Source organism: Anas acuta, chromosome 3 (genome assembly GCF_963932015.1).
Source record: "Anas acuta chromosome 3, bAnaAcu1.1, whole genome shotgun sequence".
Lineage (NCBI taxonomy): Eukaryota > Metazoa > Chordata > Aves > Anseriformes > Anatidae > Anas > Anas acuta.
This window is the reverse complement of record NC_088981.1, coordinates 1,599,377-1,618,682: the sequence shown is the minus strand read 5'-3', so window position 1 is coordinate 1,618,682 and position 19,306 is coordinate 1,599,377. Positions and strand designations below refer to the sequence as shown.

Below are 19,306 nucleotides of genomic sequence, written 5' to 3'. Positions count from 1 at the left end.
CCTGTACAGGTAAAGATGAGCACTAACCTTGCTAGTCAGCAAGCACTTGAAGTGACGCGTTTTGTTTTAATACTTATATGTTTGTTGGTTTTTGAATCATCCTTTGGTGTTAATTCCAATTTAAAGACTTTTGACACTGTCATTTCGTCTGCGCAAGTTATGGTTCCATCTACAATGATGATTGTATCAGTTATTGCTGTGCTGTGTGAAGAGAACCCCTACAAACGTCAGTGCTAGAAATTTGGAAAAACAAGCAAACAAAAACGAAGGCATCTTAGAAAAATAGCGTAATCTGTGTGTTTAGATTCCAGCAAATGGACTTCAAATGTTAACTGCTCCCTTCTTGTCATCCACTACCATTAATTTATGTTAAAGATTCAGTTTAACCACCAAAGTAATTTCCTTTTTGGAACTGCTCAGGCCATTGCACACTAGTTAGCACAGACGCATCTGAAGCTCCAGGAAACAGCGTGTTGAAGGCAAGGTGTGCACAGGATGGTGCATTGTTTATCCTGCAGTGCCCAACTGCTTTGTTTTCTTCCTACTACTCCTACCTGTATGGTTTTCACAGAGCTTTAATTGCCTTTAAATTTGACTAAATCTGTTCTGCAAGTACAGCAACAGAAAGAGAAGTAATAGCATTGTAGTTAAGTATTTCTAGAAATGGTCAAACTACGTTTTCAGTTTGAAATGGGTTTAAGTGTAGCAGTGGGTTTTGAAGTTGTGGGTATTGAAGCTGTGTTTTTAGCTGTGTTGGAGGAAATTATGGAAGAAGAGAAGTTCTGAGAAGTCAAACAAAGCAAAAAACACACCATTGTTTTTTTATTATTATTTTATTTTGCAGTGCAATTCAAGTGCGTATAATGACTTTTCAATTTTTCTTCACAAGAAAATCCTAGTAGTTTTTGGGGTGTTAAGTGTATTATAATATGTATATGCTTGTGTATGAAAATGTAACTGGTGGAAAGAAATATTGGGCGGCTTTGTTTTTATTGTGCTGTTGGACAGACAAGAGAGATAATATTATGTAATTTTATTGTATTGATATTTTTTCCTCCTACAGAGAAGATGGGGAGCTTGAAGATGGTGAAATAGATGATGCAGCTTATGAAGATGTGAAAGAACATGGTTCAAAAGGTGATGATAAACAGAAAAATGAGAAAGGACATAGAAAATCACGGAAGAAACGCAAAAAAGAAAAAGAAAAGAAAAAGTCAAAAAGGAGAAGACGGGATAAGCATAAGGTTAGAAAATGCAAACCAGAGTATTGAAAGTGCTTGTTTTAGTTCCAGGTTTCCGGATTTAGACGAGAATCCAGGAAACGAGAGAAGTCTAAAAACGGTATTATTACTATTTAGGCAGTTTTTGGACTTAAGTGCATTTTTTTTCCTATCTTATCAATGCGTTTCAGTATTAAAGAATTTAAGTAGACCTTGACACGTGGCAGTGCATATTCATGTATTTCAGTGATAGTTTGTGTGGAGTAAGAGGTCATAAATCATTAAGAAATCCAGCTGTAGCACATTTCAAATGATAGCGTAGAAACTTACTTGTTAGCTTTGACTAAGTGCATTTCATAAACTTGGTTTTCGTCAGCTTGTCTTTAAAAGAAATGCATGATCAGATTGGGGGTTTAACTATATTATTTGTGATACATGTTTTCATTGGATGTTTGTTTATCTCAACATTTCTCTTAATTGCAGTTTACAAAACACATTTGTGAGCCTTTTGCACTCTGACATTGTCAGTGGTTGTGGCAGTTCTGACATAAAAGACCAAAGTGTTAAACCACTTCTGAAATTGTTTATATCTTAAGCAGCAATATAACGTAAGCACTGGCCACCAACAAAGGTCGTGGCAGCCGAACCACAGGGAGTGAGAATTTCTTTACAATAACAAGCATACTGTAAATTTCTCAATTTCATTTGTTCGTTTTCTTAGCATACTTATGGAAAGAAAAGATTTTGTGCCAGTTGAGTGAATTCTTCAGTACACTTAACTTTAAGATAACGCATAGAACGTTTTTTAGTTGACTCTTAAGTAGATGCAAGAGATTCACAAAATTTTCACCTAAAAATTAAACTTGATTGCCATTTTCTACAAATCACAGAACTATAGTGTTCTGGTATGGTTTTGAGAAGGGGAGCAGAAGAATTACAATTGATTTGTATGCAGGTAGTTTCCCCTCTAAATCTTCTACACACCAATACTTCTAAATGCTCTTGTAATGGAATAATGTTGAGTTTTCTCCCAGCAGAAAATGACGGGATGCCAATCTATTCTATAGTCATAGGCAAGTTTCTAGATGTCTCCCAGATTTTGTAACCTTCCAGCACCATGTCTGCTGTGTTGCAAAGAAGAAGATCTCAGAGGGAGAAACCCAAGGGAAACTGATAGAACCTAGAGTAACCACATAACCCTCAAGGTTTTCATTTGAAAGCTTTATTGGATCAAATCTCTTTCTCTGATAAAGAGAGTGGGTCGTCACACTGTGCTTTCTTTGGTCTCGCCTAGAGGCGGATGTTTGTTAGAGTTAAGAAAAGAACTGCCATATTTTGGGCTAGGGGTCCGTTTAAGTTCACATGCAGCAAACCAGTTACATAGTAAATTATGTAACAGCATTTTAGAGAATTATTTTATTCTGTTTCTTTTTTTTTTCTCCAGCATAACTCCCCTTCCAGTGATGACAGTTCAGACTACAGCCATGACTCTGATATTGAACGTACAGAAAGATCACATAAAAAGAGTAGCAGTTCTTCGTACAGAGATTATGATTCTTCATTCAGTCAGGTAGTATTTTTTTAAAAGTTGATTTCCCGTGTATTTATTTGGGTGCAATTTTAAAAATGTAAATGCTGTGTTTTTCGAAGGCTGACTTGATCAAAGAGCCTGTTCTCACAGATTTCAGGAAGTACATATAGTTCTCATCTCCTGTGGGTAGATTTCCAAATGTAAAGTGTTATCTGTAGCATGAGTGTAGGTGTTGTAAACAAGGTTTATGCTATTTTTCTTCTATCAGGTGATTATTAAGATATCTTTACTGTTGCCTACCTCGGATTTAGACGGTACTAAGGAAACAGCTCTTGAAAAGTCACCTTTAAATATCTAGAATTGCTGCTGCTTTCTGATAGCTCAAATTGTCCTGGCTTTTCTCAGTCTGTGCAGCTCAATAGCCCTCCTGAGACCACTGGGTGAAATAGAATGCTATTCTCTAAAGGTGAGATAGAGTAGTTAGAGGCTTGTTGGAACCGTATTACTTTGGAGGAGAAGAGACTTTCCTTTTAGCCTGAAACCATTCCAGAAAGCTCTAAGCCAGCCTGATTTATTAGCAAACTGAAGATCTTGTCTGCAGAAACTGGAGAAGGGACAGTGCTGGCTTAGGAGGGGTCAAAAGAAATATTTCATCCTGACTGTCAGAGACAGGGCAGATTGCATCATCTGTGTCCAAGATTATCAGTTTATGGAGATCATGAGGGAAAGATTTAATTTTAATCATAGTTCTAATTAACCTTTCGGATATTGGACATAACAAGTTAATTTTTAATTCTGCCTGCTGTTACTAAGAGAGAACTCTGTTATTAATGTAAACATAGGATTCTTGTTTCAGTCCTGCTGACTTTCCCTGAATGGATACTCTTCAAACTGTTGAACAGTGTACACCAAAGTAGCCTGAGTTCCAAGAAGCAGCTCAGTTGCAGACTCCACAAGTTAATCAGCTTTGCTTCTTGACAAATGTCCAGTAACTTCTCAAATTCCAGCAAAACAAGCATTAAAGAATCTTGTTGACATGCAGTATCAGCACAAAGTCTCCCAACTAAGTGTGAAAGTCTTGTATTTAAAATTGTTTGCGTATTATATTGCCTATTGTAACATAAAGTAAATATCTAAACATAGGAATGCCACTATGCATTCTTATATATGTGATCTAAGCTCAACTGTGAAGGATCTGAATATATTTGTATGTGATTCGAACATGTTCTAATCAGTATTTTATTTTTTACTCACGCTGTTTGTTTTTAGAAGAACGTCTTTACAGATTAGAAGTAGTACTTAGAAATGCTTAGGACTGCATACGTTAAAATTCTTTGTCAGCCTCTCTGAGAAGCTTTCTGGAGAATAAATCCTGATGCTGTTCTTTTGTTTAAAACAAAAACAAAAAAAACTTTTTTTCCCCTATTTTGATGCACTCAGAGTCAAATGTATTAATTTTTACTGAATAACTGATTTCTGTTGTTTATTATTAATGCTTGTTTATGCAGATCTGTAGACAGCATGACAATAAGAGTAAAAACAATTGGTTTTGTAGAGCAGTTTGGAGGGGTGGTGTTTGAAATATTGAGTTGCTTCTAAACAATACAATCCCTTTCATACAGCATGGACACGTATCAGGAAATTACATGAGTTCACAGAAAATGCAACATAAAAAAAATGTAAAAAGTAAGGAGTATGATGACTATAGTCATTACAGTGATGAAAACTTTGGTAATTATAACGAGGAAGAAAAAGATGAAGATTTTGCCGATCAGCTTAAACAATACAGGCAAGCTAAAGAGACCTCCAGTAGTGATTTAGGACCTCCATTTCCGAAAGAACCAGTGAAAAAACAGGGGATGAAAGGGATCCAGAAAGGTAAGATAATTTGAATTGTTAGCTGTAGTAATGGATGGCAGTAGCAGTTATATCATGCACCATTTCAGGATGTTTGTGTTGAGAGCTGAATGAGGAGAGCTGCAAGCAGTGGCTTTCCTGTGAGGTAGCAGCCTCTCATCAGCAATGGTACACTGTTTATTGGGAAGGAAGAACATCATAGGGTTGCACTGTTGCATTTATCGAGGAAAAGATTGAATATTGGGTATTGTCTGTGTAGTAAAAAAATAAATAAAACCTTACCAAAAAAAAAAAAAAAGCTCTTGATTATGTAACTGACTAAGGAATCATAGGGCTGTGTCATAAAGTGTTTTTCTGGGGCATTTCATGAAAGTCTGAAATGGAACTTGATGCAGGGGAGGGGAAGAAGTATGTATTAGGTGAATTCCAATATCCAGTTTAGGCCATGTGTTTGTGTGTATGCGTGTGTATATATGTATATAAAATTATATAAAGTACCTAGAAGTTTTGATAGGTGCCTGAATACATTTATCAGCTTGCCCTTTAAGTATGCTAAGATCCTTTTATTTTTCTTTTCACAACTTTTATTTCATTCAAAGCTGGACTGATACAAATTTTGATGAAAAAGTATTCTGAAAGAGTCCTGCTGCCCTTTGTTCATGCCCTAGTTACATAAACTGAGTTATGTAAGCAGTCTTGTTTGCACCTTTCATTTGGTGTCTGATCATTTCCTTAACATGGCAGTGCAAATCGTTAAGCTAGCTTACATCTCTGGTTTCTGTATTATGAAAGGACTTCTGACTTCCCCCATCTTCTTATATTGCTACCTGTTGTCTTAGGGTGTGGAAGGTTAGACACAGGAGACAGTGCATACTGGTTTCAGAGGTATCCTGATCTGCCATCTAGAAATACTTCACTTACTCTCTTTGCTTTTTCTATTGAGATACAAGGTTGGCATCAAAGTTCATATTTCAGAAACTGTTGATTCAGTCAGTTTGCAAAATTGTCTCCCTTTAACTGTGGCTAAAGGTTTGTCTGACACAAAATTTGAGTAGGGTATTGTATGACATAACTATCTGAATAGATCTCAAGAAAATGTGGTGTTACACAAAGCTAGTAAGCTTTCTTTCATTTACTGCTGGGGTGATCTTTTGTGTTCTGTTTTGGTTCAGAACAAAATAAATTGGCAAAAGATTGTTAGAATCTACTTAGCTGAGACAAAAGTGTTCCTTCATGTGCTGCTTGGTAATGCTGCTTCAAGATCTGTCTGCAAGTCATCTGGAATCAGCCTTGCTGTTGTGTTGTTGCTGCCACCTGAAGCAGATGTGATGATGTCTGCAGAGCTTCGTTTTTATTTGGTTTTAAGTTAATGAGAAAGCAGACGGATACCCTGTCTCCATGCTTTTAGTTGAGGCCATGCCTACTGGCATGCTGATAGCTATAAAAGTACGGCCTTGAGGCTTCTAAACAGTTGCCATTAAATATTATTGCATTCAGAGTTGTTCTGTTATATTTCTTAGGTTATGATCTCTAGTTTCTGGGATGTTGTGATGCACGTGTGTGCGCCTGGGTGCTAATTGTACCGGTTAGTTCTGTGTTCAGAAAGTGTCCACATAGCACACACATATTTTAAGTGTTTGGGCTAGTTAATCACATGTCTGCACTTCTAATTGTGAGAAGCTGCTTTGAATGAGATTAATTTTATATTCGGTTTATCAGTCTGCTATTGATTTTGAAGAGCTTTTCAAAGAGGAGGCAGTTGCATAGAATTATAACTGGTTGGTGTAGTTCTACTTGCCAAGTCATGATCCAAGACAGTATTTGGGAATTCAGACTGCAAAAAGATAGATATTTAGCTTTATATTTGTCTGCATTTGTTGTCGCTAGGTAACTGTCTGTACTTTCTGAGGTCATTTAAAAAGGTCATTGCTGTTTTTCAGGTATTTCTCAAAGAGGTAATAATTACAATGTTGGTCGAGGGCGTGGAATGCAGAAGAAATTGAAGCGTAAAGATCGTGGAAGGGGAAGAGGCAATAAAGGATCTGATGGCTTCCATGAGGTATGTGGAATTAAAGTTGAATTTCTAATGCAGTTGTTTCAAATGACTGGACATCTTGTTTTAACAGAAGACTATTTAAAAGTACATGGTTTTTCGCTTTTTGTTCTTGTCTCTAGAAAAGTCAGTTTCCCCTTAAAAGAATTTTCCTGCACTTGATGTACAAAGCACAGTTGATAACTTAAACTAATAGATCATTTTCTTGTTTTTCTTGGAAATAAGAAAAACTAACAGAAGTGGCTTATGAGCTTTGATTTTGAATAGCTTATGAGCTTCCATGTTAACTGTTCCTAAAAGATGACATTTTGCTACTACCAATCCACCTCAGTTTTTTCAGTGGAGAAACTGGATGGCTTCACATGTTTTGCTAATTTTCTTCTGAATCATGAAGGATTCTGCTTCTTTCCAGAGCTATGGTGGTGGAAATGGAAATATGGTTTTGGCTTAGTAATTATTTATTACAGGAATTACCAATTATTGTTATAGGAATTAGAGAAAACTTGGTGTTTGATACTGCCACGGTATTAATAAATCTGTCACACCAATCTTCAACTATCTAAATGAAAAAAAAAAACAAAACAAAAACAAACAAACAAACAAAACAAAAACAAAACAAAAAAACCAGAATTGCTGATTAAAAGATCAAACCCATCCATGGCTGAAAAACATTGTTTAAGCAAACTCACATTTAAATGTATACAGCGCCTTGAGATGAGATTCTGAGGCAGTGGTAGTTTATCTTTCTCCCTAAAATATCTGCGGCTCTCCTCCCTCCTGCACTGAAGAACACACGTGGCTGGCTTCTCGCTGACGCAGTAATGCGTGGTTCAGCCGTGGTAATTTATCTCTGTGCTCTGCAGATGGCCCAGCTCTCGGGGGCTCCCGGGTGGTCCAGATCAGATTTTCCTTTCCCTGCCCTGTATGTGGTAGGGAGAAGGGCAGCTGTTGGATCTGTTAGGACGATGCTTGTTCATAGGACTCCTCCTTACTGGTGCTGCCGAACATGCCCTGTCATCCAGCTCTGTCTCCAAGCTGTGGGGAAGGGTGGAGACGAGGAGGCAGCTGCAGGCAGGCCCCAGCAGGGCTAGGAGACGGAGAACAAAAAGCTGGGCTCCTGGCTGCAGCGAAGTTATGAGTTCTGCCACGCAGATGCCGAGTTGTGTGGTGGGGTGACTGATGAGATTCTTCTGCCATGCAGCTGCCCCCCCGGGACTCTCAGTGACACAACTGGAGCATTTCAACCTTCCTCGAGCTGTTGTTTCAAGTGCTTTGAGGTGTGGGATGGTAACTGACTTTCAGTGCTCTCAGGAAGGCTCAGGGCATTGTTTTTGTTTGGTATTTGAATTAATCTTGAAGAGGATCAAGTACTGGATTCAGAACTTCTTTGTTTGGGGCAGCTGAGATTTCTCTGGATTTAACGTGTTCCAAGTAGAGATGGGATCTCCACTGACCCAGGAGTGGTGTTCTTAGCCCGAAGCAATGTTCAAGACGTTGCTTCTCAATGTCAATAAAAACCGCTAATCGTTCTTTGTTTTAATGTTTTGTGACATTGCTTAATTTGCCAAGCAAACTGAGTGCAGACACAAGATGTGCTGATGCTCATGTTTTCAGCTTGATTGCTGTGAGGAACCACATCCATTCCATTTCAGAAGTTCCTACTCAGCAGTCAGAGCCCTGCTCATTCCTGTGGAAATCAGAAACTGGAAAAGCTTAATTTCCCTCTATTGGCAGATTGGTAGGCGACCACCTACCATTGCAAATAAGGCATAAAAATCATGTGAGAAGCAGGTAGAGGGGGAGGTTAGATTAAATATAGCTTTATAGCTGAGGTGGTAGCCTAGACATCTGGATGATTGTTCAGCTTCTGACTCTGCTACAGGCATTACTCCTATGTTCATGTACAAATTTATTAAAATAGCAAAAACAGGAATTTGTTTGAACTGAACACCACGCATGGTGGTAACATGGGGTGATAAGGTTTGATTACAGTGTATTTATGAAGGAAATGCAAAGATGAGGTGGTTGCTGGTTCGGGATTTTCTCAGCAGCAAGAGCTCCTGCACCACCAGTGCTGCTGCTCAGTGCCCTCTGCTGCTCTCTTCCCAGAAGCACTGGTGAATGGCCATTCCCAGCCACGTGCCTCAATTCTCCCCACTCATCACATGGGGAAGCAGCAGCTCTGTCACAAAGGGCAGTGCAGTTTGGGTAGAGAACAGCAGAAAAAGGTGGACCCTGGGGGAGGCATTCTGGCCAGGGTACCTGGTGCTGGAACAGGGCATTAATCAATGTGCTTACTGAGCTGACTGATGAGGATTAAAGGCTGACTCCTGGTGGCCAACAAGCTGCTAGCACTGCATAGTTCAAGGAGAAACTAGGAAATGCTGTGGTTGGGCTCTTGTGTAACTGGATGTTATTTTACGTTAAGGCTTGCAGGGGTGGCACGTCGCAGGGGTAGTTACCAAAGCCCATGTACAGAGGTGCCCTCAGTTAGGGAGGTGGGAGCTGGCTTGCTGGGTGCCTGTGAGCCAGCCCTGCCTTTGAGCATTTCCAAATGAAGTGTAAGAGAGAAATAAGGTCACTGAATGGACAGAACATCTGATGTAGTGTGAGAAGTTTCTGATTTGATTGTATTTATAGCAAACATAGCATTAAAGCAGCTAAGTTTTCTAATGTGCAGGTTTTCTTATGTACAAGTGTGTGTGTTCACCTTTATTTTGATCTGTGAATATAATATTAAGAACTTAATCATGGTGTAGTTAATCACATTTAGGGGTAACTACTGCACTAAATATGCTCTAATACTGTTGCAGCTGGACTTAATAAGTAAGCATCAGCAGGATGTTCATTTTCCTTACAGGATGGCAAACCAGTGAAGAAATGGGTTAACATGAGTCAGGAATTCATAAATCAGCATACAGTGGAACACAAAGGCAAACAAATTTGTAAATATTTCCTTGAAGGGAGATGTATCAAGGTAAATATGCGTGGTGTCTGTCGGTATACTTCTTTGGTGTGAGGAAAGGGAGAAGATTTTTGTTTTGTTTTACTTAGCTGGTATAAGAAAAACTTAATGGGTTGAAACTCAGAGTTTTTACTTCTTATGTTTGACATATTTATAGATAAATGCCAACAGAAAATTTTGTGGAAAAATATTCCCTCTGTTACACTTCTACGATTATAACCAATTCTATTAAAATGGTTGTGTTTGCTAACTAGCGTGTTTACAGTAAAAACCTCTGTGATAGTATTATAAACTTAGACTGACAATGTGTCGTGTAAATCTGTAACAAATCTTACGTGTGGAATCTGTAGATAGGCAATGATTTCTGAAAATATTAGATCATTTATCTGTTTTATGGTACTAGAATTTTGAAACATTGAAGGAATTGCTTAATTATGCTGAATTATTTCTCTCTCTAAAGTAAAAAGTGGGGTTGTAGTAATAGTTCCCCTACCAAAGAACTGAAGTCATCTTCCTTCAGCCAGCAAGTGGAAGGCAACAGAAAGAAGAGAATACTATTCAGAGTAGTCAGCTGGCAAGCAAAAGCCCTAGCAAGACAGTCTGTTATTGCATTAAAAAATTGCTGTTGCTTACTTTTGAAGCTAATGCTGCTGTGAAGTTGAATCCTCTGATGTCAGAATAGTTCAGTCAGTTAGAAAATACATTTAAGAAAAACTCCATCCTTCTCAAATAAGTGAGTGCGCCATTTATATTCAGTTCCTCTGTGTGTTTCATGATAGAACATTCTCTGTTTCTTTTTCAGATGGTGAAAGTGAGGGTGAAAATTAGTGTGCTTTTCTGCCTAAACCAAGGGGGCAAATTGAAAGGAATGCATTTTTTGCTGGCTTTATATATTTTAGTATGTTATGCTCCAGTAAGATGAGGATTTGCTGCCACCTTCAGTTTTAAAACCAGTAGTTGAAAGAGCATTTAGTGTATTTTTCCTGAGAATAATTACAAAGAAGTAAAAAAATAACTTCTCCAGCAACCAAATCCTGATGTATAACATGATGTGGTTGGACTTGATGTTGATTGGACTCCATTTTTCCTACATGGAATAGTTTAATACTTTGTTGGACTTCTTTTGGTTCTACCACATGATGTTTAAAGAGAATCAGATTTTCTGATTAAGTGCACAATAGTTTGTATGGGGAAAAAAAAAAAACCAGTAAACTATTTAAATATTTGTTTAAATGTCTTTTTAATGTTAATTGCTAAACAGAAACAGAGAAGAGAACTGGTGCCATAAGACCAGTTTGTTTTCTTTAACCATTGCATATATTCTTTTGAACTTAGATTCAGGAATTCTTTTTCCATGTCTAACCCCCCCCCTTCCCTCCCCATTAACAGGAACGTACTTACATTATAATGCTGTGTTAGTAATGGTAAAAAGTTTAAATTCAGCTAAGGCGAATGCTTTTCTTTAAATGTAAAATGTAATTAATCAGCATTTCATATTGATAATGTATTTCTCCTGTTTTCTTATTTATAGGGAGAACAGTGTAAATTTGATCATGATGCAGAGATAGAAAAGAAAAAGGAAATCTGCAAGTTTTACATACAGGGTTACTGCACCAAAGGAGAGAACTGCATTTACTTGCACAATATCCTTAAAAAAAATACTTGAATCAAACTGACCGTTGATATTTACTCGTAATTCATGTAAATGAGTTCAAAGGGTGTCTATGTCTTTTCTTAAGAGACTATAAGTATAGTATAAGTATATATGGATTTAGTAGAGGAAGATAATTATTCTGCTCCAGTAGGAGGAGAAAATATGTATGAAATTACTGGTTTTGTTTAGCTTAGGAAGATGTTTAATGTCTTAGAAGATAAAAACCATGTAGTTACATGCTTTTATCCTTACACTTTTAAAATCCTGATATCCATGTACTTTTTAAACCCTGATTTGTTCTTTTTTTTTTTTTTTTTTTATTGTATTTGGAAATGAGACCCTGATCTTTTTAATCACAGTTTTAGTATCTAGTCAGAAATAATGTTCAAGCTACAGTAACGTAATTATTAGTAGAATGGTAAGTGAAACTAAGAGGTAAGTTGGTTATTAGCTTTCAAAATTGTTAAGATACTGCTGTGAAAAGATAAAAGGATTTGGGAAGAATTGAAGGATAGCTGATAACTGAATTTAATAAATTTGCCAAACAGTGCAGACTAACAATCAGCCTTTGTTAGGAATCCTTAACATTTTGCTTACATGAATTCCCTTGCAAGTTTTACCATACAGGAGCAAAATGCTATCAAGGAGATAAGTGCAAATTTTCTCATGCTCCCTTGACTGCGGAAACAAAAGAGTTGTTGGATAAGGTGAGCAATTTGTAGCCTGAAAGTGAGTTTCCCCGAAAAGAATGGAGGGTGCTGCTAGAAATTTCCACGGGGCTTTGATGCTAAACTCTAACGATGCTATTATTTCCTGTTGCTCTTTAGCACTGCAGGTCTGTGACTCGGTTCCATACATCAAATTCCCTTTGCCACCCATTATTTTTCAGTCATATCTGACTCACTTATTTTCACAGCTAGTAATTCTGCCCGTGGACTTTTGGACTCCCTTTCCGTGCAAGTCTCCATGCACTCCATAACAAGAAGTGTAGCTTTGGTTGTCTTGAAGATAGATATCATCTGACTTCTGAACTCAGGGTGGAGAAAGGAATGAGTTGCCTCCTCTGAATGATTCATGAAATTCTGACCTTTGTGTTAAGTAGTGTATTCACATCTCCCCCCAGTTACTATACAACAGGTCTTAAAAGAAAGGTGACATAGGTTTAACACTAAAAGCATTATGAATTTTAGAATTTAGAATTCCATTTCTGTCATTTAAAATTACTCTTTGAGGGATATAGACCTATGTAAAATTGTCCTTTGCTGTCTACAGTTGTAGTTTTCTTTCTGGATGTAAATTGGTGTCCTATGGAACAAATAATAATAGCTTTCTAATTTTCCTGAGTTTGATGCCAATATATACTAGCACTGCAGCAGGTAATTACGTTTAGATGGAAAATGCAAGACTAAATTGAATTGCATATACTGTAAAAATAATGGACTCCTCGCTATATTGCTTCATTCTAGGTTTTGAATAATGAAGAGGAACCACAAAATGAAGATGAGAAAGAACTGGAGGAACTCAGAAAGCGTGGCATAGTTCCTCTCCCTAAGCCACCACCAGGTGTTGGGCTTCTGCCAACCCCACCAGAGCAATATCCGTTTTCTGAGTCTGATATAGAAAATTATCAAGATCCTTCAGGAGAATATAAGAAAATACCATCTCTCTTTGAAATTGTTGTGAAGCCTACTGTGGATTTAGCACACAAAATTGGAAAAAAGTAGGTTTTAGATTTTTCTGTAGAATTCCTAGAACGTGGCTACATAAATGCATAAAATATTCTCTTAGTTTATGTCAGTATATGCCTCTGAGTATACTATTAAGTTAATGATCCGTCAAATAGCGGCTATCAATTATTTACTCATTTAATGCTTTCCTTAAAAGGATTACTTACTGAGCCTTGACCTTCCAGAAAGCCACTCCTTTGGCTCTTGTTTTGGCTCTGTGCCTGTCTTGTCTATCTCCATTTGCAGGCTGAGCAAAGTTCATTTTCCTTCTAAAGTCTTTTTATGGTTAGATCTTTCCATACCAAAGACAATGGAACCTCCCGATGGAGATTGTTGGCTGTGACATGTCTAAAACTCGTAGTTGCATCAAATGTTCAGTTTTGGATGTGTTCATTTAAAAAAAAAAAAAAAAAAAGTTCTACTTGTAGACAAGCTCAGTAATGTGTTATGAGCTATTTGTAACATACGCAGTTATTTGTTTTGAAAATTATTTTGCTTTCAGACTTTTATCCAACTTGAAAACAAATATATATGAAACAGGCATCTGTAGGAGTGAAGATGGGGAACAGATAGCTAGTAGGCTGTTTGTAAGTGAAAAATTTTTGCAAGTGATTTATTAATTTTCTTTTGCCTGTAGGCCACCAACCTTTTATAACAGCTCATCGCCACCAAGACCACCGTTTCAGGGAAATGACCCCCATTCTCAGCATATGTATAATCCAGGTTCAAGTCCAGGGCCAGGACCTGGCATGTCGCAAGGACATAATGGACCGCCAATGCACCCAGGTTCTCCTGGACATCATCCATGTGGAGGGCCTCAAGGCCCAGGAATGCCGCAAAGTCCTCCTATGCAGGGTGTTCCACCAGGCTTTCTAGGACCACAGAACCAGTCTGGCATGCCTATGCAAGGACAGCAAGGTGGTCCACCTCTGACACCACCAGGTCTTGGTGGATCTTACAGTGGCCCAGGAGTTCAAGGACATATGGTGAATATGCCGAGAGATAATCATTGTCCTCCAGGGCCACAGTACCAGCAGATGCCTGGTGAGCGGCAGCCGAATATGAATTACGAGCCAATTCAGAACCCAGCTGATTTCTACGACAATTATTATTCTCATCAAGCTGTACATAACTTCCAGCCAGCTAATAACTCTGGTGGTAAGGACATTTAATAATTGTTGTTTCATATGGTGGTTTGTAGTTGTACAGTGTTAAACCATGGCTTGGAAACTGAGCAGCTGAAAGAATATTGGAGAGAAAACCACACCTGTTGTGATGCCTTCACCATATGCACATTTTCAGATGATGATTTCCATTTGTGTAATATGTTGTGCTAGTTTTGCTAGATTGTGTTTTGTGTCTTACTGCCTTTGCTCTAAAAGCTTGTATGGGGTAGCTGCTGACTGTTTATTTTTTTGTACTGCAGATGGAACGTGGCATGGAGAATTTACAGACCACCAGGCTCACCTTATGGCTCAAGAGTCTCATCAAGGTGGAAGCGAGTCAGACTGCATGAGTAGTCATATGGGCCATAAACCATCCATTAACGTACCAGATTTTCTTCCAGCAATGCAGAAAGCCCTTTATGTAAGACTTAGTCAAAAGCATCAAAGAGATGGAGACTCTGTCAGCAGCCAGGGTCAGAGGGCAATGAGCAAAGATGAAGGTAAAGTTAATTTTGTTAATGTCCAGAATTTACTTACTGACCATATATTATCCTGGAACAAATCCGTTGATTTGACTTTTTCATCATATTGCCATTCATAATTACTGTGAGTGCACAAGTACCAGCTCAGTATTTTCAGCTCAAGGTGCTTGCTTTTCTTTCCAGCTTATTCTAGGATTTTAGTATAGGTTTAGTTTCTGCATTTCAGTTCAAAGTAGAAAGATAGAATCATAGAATCATTTAGGTTGGAAAAGATGTCTGAGATCATCTAGTCCAACCGTAGATCTGTGGATAATTTTTGATGTAGTCTGCACTTTTAAAAGGTTCTCTTGCTGATAACTCAATTGCTTCTTAAAACCCCTGATTGAAACAGGGTTATTATTTCTAACTCCAATACTGCAAGAGCCTCTTAGATTCTGTTTATTCAGTTGTGCCTCTTGATCTTTTTTGCATATTCTATTTCTCTAGAGCAGTTTTTTTCCCCTCTGCAATACCTGAAATTTGCAGTGTTTAATTTGAGTGTTTCTGTAAGCTATAGCCAGTAGAGAACAGTAAACCTGCAGATCAGCTTGAGCAGCACAGAGTATGTTTGTCCCTTGGCCTGCTTGCTGCTGCACCCTTTTCTGTGGCTTCTGGAAGTACTTCTGTTACCTGCGTAATGAAGCAGCAAATTCCACATTTGAAATATATCTGTTTTTAAGACAACTAAAAGGTGCTGTTTTACTTCACATACTCTGCAATGCAAGGTCACTTTCATCCAGACTCAGTTTTAAAATCTTGTCTTTTACCAGTACTAGTAGAAATAATTGTTTGGAAGTAGGTTATTTTCCCAAATTAATATCAAGAGAGAGAGATGTGGAGAGAATGCAGCAGAGTTTGGGAGTACCTCAGCTAACTACATTTATTTTTGTTTCAGTTCCCTATTTAATTTGTTGTTTTTTTTTTTGTGTGTCATATGGTGGTCGTAATACAGTGAGTGAGGACTTGATGTATTAGTATTATTACTCAGTTCCATTATTTTACTGAGAAGTTACCCTTTATATGAGTAAATTCACTGTTTTATTCCCCAGTGATCATTTACTTGAATCCTCTTTTCTCAGATGACAATGTCAACTGGTACTCCAGTAGTGAAGAAGAAGAGGGGAGCAGTGTTAAATCGATACTAAAAACGTTGAAGAAGCAAAGTGAAAACTTCAGGAATCGGCAACAGCATTCCACAGAGCAGCACATGCTTGGTATTCCTACTGATCCGAGGCTGGCAAAAGACAAAGGTGCAGGGCCTCAGGCTGCAGACCCAAGACTTAGGGCCTCACCAAGGTCGACCCCCAGAAAGCCTTCAGAATCCGCAGCCTTGGACCCTCGGCTTGCACGAGACCCCAGGATGCACAAGGTTAATGAGGGTGGGCATGCCAGCTCATCTCTCGGGGGAGCAAAGCTAGACTTACACCACCCTCACACCGGTGTAAAAGTCAAGCAAAAAGGGATGGATGATGATGAAGAGGACTCAGAAAGAGAACTGAGAGAACGAGCTTTTCTCATACCATTGGAACCTTTGCCTGGTGTAACACTGAGGGATCCCCGATCGCAGCTTAGGCAGTTCAGCCACATTAAAATGGACGTTACCCTGATGAAACCAAACTTTGCTAAGCATATTGTGTGGGCACCCGAAGACTTGCTCCCAGTACCTTTGCCTAAGCCCGACCCCGTCTCCTCAATTAATTTACCTCTTCCTCCACTCATTGCTGACCAGAGACTTAATAAACTGCGGAATCTGAAAAATGATCCCCATCCAAATGCAATGCCAGCTGACCCAAGACTAGCTGCGAAAGCAAAGAACAACTTAGCGGGCAGGAGCAGCTATCTGGATCAGTCTGTGGATTCGCACACCAGTAGCTCAAGCAAATTAGGAGACCCTCGCTTACAAAAAAACGTTGATCCCAGGCTCCACAGACTGTCTAGTGCAGATTCGCATCATGGAGTTGCAAAGGATTCACACCCTTCCAAATTTGACCCCCGCCTTGCCAGATCTGCTGCCAGTTCCTCGCAGACCTCGGAAGCTGCGACCGCTAAGCCTGACCCCGATGCTCTGCCTCCCTACGCGCCCAAGTTGTCGTCAAGTGGTGTCAGGCTGGGAACTCCGGGCTCGATACTGAGCGGTATTAGCTTGTATGATCCGAGAGACCACAGCTCATCATCGTTGGACACAGCTCCAGCTACTTCAGGAGAGAACGGGGAGAACCAGAAAAAAAGTATTTTGAAAAACTCTGGCAAAAATGAACCCAGTCTCTCGGAAGATGCGTCACTGCCCAAGCCTGCCTTGAACGTGGAGAAAAATACGGAAGGATCAGGAGAAGCCACTTCAGATAAAGCAAATAGCACCAGTAAATCTCAGGCTAAACACTCCAGCGCTGCACCTGCGGTGCATAATCTTCCTATCCAAGCTTTATCAGGATTAATCAGACCGCAGTACAGCGATCCGAGGCAGGTTAGACAGCCTGGACAGGTAACTCAGACACAGGATAACGATCCGAATGGGGAATCAGATGATAAGTCGCTAAAAGATGTTTTCAAGACTTTCGATCCAACTGCTTCACCATTTTGTTAGCAATTGATTTTAAGTCTTTTTACTGTTGTGAATATTGCAGTTTTCTGCTGTTTTGTAACTGGTTTACCTCTTTGCTTTATTTATTTTTAAATTATAATTATCAACACTTTTCAGCTGCTAATCTCAGAACCACATGCAGTTATACAGTATGCTATAGTGTTTGCAAAGCTGTGGTATTTTCTATATAATACTTTTTCCAATTTCAGGGAGACTAATAATTGACATGTAGAAAAAAACAAACCTGTATCGTGTTAGAGCTGATAAAAGCACTTTCATTGTAAATAAGTCATTAAGAAAGTCTGAAGACCTGTATATGTGTGAGCTGTCTCTTTCCTAAACAACATTTAGATATGATTGCCACATTTGTATGATTGTATAGATACAAGCAATATTATGTACATTACTGTGAGAGACACTGTTTGACAAGGATTGTCTGACGCATCAAGCCAAACTTACTAACGGAAGTATGCATAAATGATTTAAAAGGAAAATGTTGATCCTCCTTTTCAGATCAGTTGATGTAAGACATTGGTTTTTATTCATGCAGTCAATATTCTTAGTGTAAAAGAGACCTATATCACATATTGAGGAGTAAAAATGTCATATCTTTTAAAAGTATTTTATTCTATGCTGTATATAGAAGAAATTGTGAAGTACATAACTAGAAGAAAGTTACTGTTAAAAGTGGAGAATACCTAAGTTGTCTAATACAAAAAAGGTTTTTATTTAATTTTTTCACGCATACACAATTCTGATTAGTGATATAAGTTACATTGTGGTGTTCATGTATTTCAATGTATTTTTGTATTCAGCTGCTTAATTTGTATTGCTTTTTTTGTATTGATGTAACTGCAGTACTTGTATTCATTGTGTCTTTATGACATTTTTAACAAAAAATTAAAAAGGGTACAGCTAAAGTCTGGTAACGACTGTGATGTTGATGTGATGGCAGCTAGCTGATGGCTGGAGTACCAGCAGAGGGGGTGTCTGAAGGATGAAGGTGATTAAAGTTGCCTGTAGCTCAGCCACTTGGCCACTTTCCAGTCGGATGGCAGTGGGGTTTGAAGCAGACCTTGCGCTGAGTGCCAGTGAGTTAGCTTGCCGAGTGGTGCCAGGATCACACTCGTGTCATCATTGTTCCCTTACTCCAAAGATCATCGTCGCTACGGGAAATGTCGAGCATGTTCTTTAATTTCTGAAGATGTTGCATGCCCAGAGCACAACCGTCCTCAAAGCCTCTCTTGTTTTACCTTTTGGTTTGTTTTTTACCTAGCGGAAATGTAGTCATACCTAGCTAGCTACACTGAAAATAAAAATCTGCGTTCTGCTCAATTGCCACCTGGTTCCCGCCCACGTGGAATGGTTCTTTGCATTAAGTCTCTTCCTCGGTGGACCTTTTCCTCTTTCTTCTTCTTTGTTGGCCCAGGGAACACTTGTGACCGGGACGGCATGATGGTTATCACAACTTCTGTGGTTTTGTTTTTTTGAGCCTTTGAGACACACAGCGATGCAGGCAGGAACGGGAGCTGGCTCCTGCATTGCTGAGCAGAGCTTGGATGTGCTTAGTGAAGCTGTTGGTTTCTGTGTGCAAAACGTGGCAGGGGAGACGTTGCTGAAGGCAATCGTGGTTTCAATTTGCCTTCCCAATTTTGTAGAGTATAAACTGTATTAATTAAATGGTATTTTAAATAGCACTTACAATAATTGAGAACTAGATAATGGAGAACTAGACACAAAATGTCAACGTTATTTTGGAGAAATCCACTAGTCCTGCTTAATTACTTACTGCTTCTTCATCTGATGACAAGTTTGGTTGTTAAAGAATTTCAGTAAAAAATGAGCCAGCATTGAACAGCAGGGAAAAATAGAAATAGTTTGGAAAGAGCACGTGGATTGATTAGGGGAATAAAGAGAAAAAGGAGTAAGTCCTGTTGAAGCCAAATGTGTGGTTTCACGTTCAGATGCGGAAGGTAATTAGTCCATGCTTGCAGGATGGGTGGCCGTAACCTCAAGTTACAGCTTCCGCAG

At 38.8% G+C, this 19,306-nt stretch overlaps 1 protein-coding gene across 2 annotated transcripts in view; it reads left to right on the top strand.

The window, feature by feature from the left end:
• ZC3H6 (zinc finger CCCH-type containing 6) overlaps positions 1 to 18,195 on the top strand; it is a 34,172-nt gene extending 15,977 nt beyond the window's left edge. For both annotated transcript variants that reach the window (XM_068675186.1, XM_068675188.1), the window contains exons 2-12: positions 1,064 to 1,244; positions 2,665 to 2,790; positions 4,374 to 4,629; positions 6,549 to 6,667; positions 9,522 to 9,638; positions 11,158 to 11,271; positions 11,880 to 11,987; positions 12,747 to 13,000; positions 13,645 to 14,165; positions 14,434 to 14,673; positions 15,774 to 18,195. In XM_068675186.1, the coding sequence (XP_068531287.1) occupies positions 1,064 to 1,244; positions 2,665 to 2,790; positions 4,374 to 4,629; positions 6,549 to 6,667; positions 9,522 to 9,638; positions 11,158 to 11,271; positions 11,880 to 11,987; positions 12,747 to 13,000; positions 13,645 to 14,165; positions 14,434 to 14,673; positions 15,774 to 17,278 (3,541 nt within the window). In that variant the 3' untranslated portion in view covers positions 17,279 to 18,195. The remainder of the gene's footprint in view (positions 1 to 1,063; positions 1,245 to 2,664; positions 2,791 to 4,373; positions 4,630 to 6,548; positions 6,668 to 9,521; positions 9,639 to 11,157; positions 11,272 to 11,879; positions 11,988 to 12,746; positions 13,001 to 13,644; positions 14,166 to 14,433; positions 14,674 to 15,773) is intronic.
• The last annotated feature ends 1,111 nt before the right edge of the window (positions 18,196 to 19,306 follow it).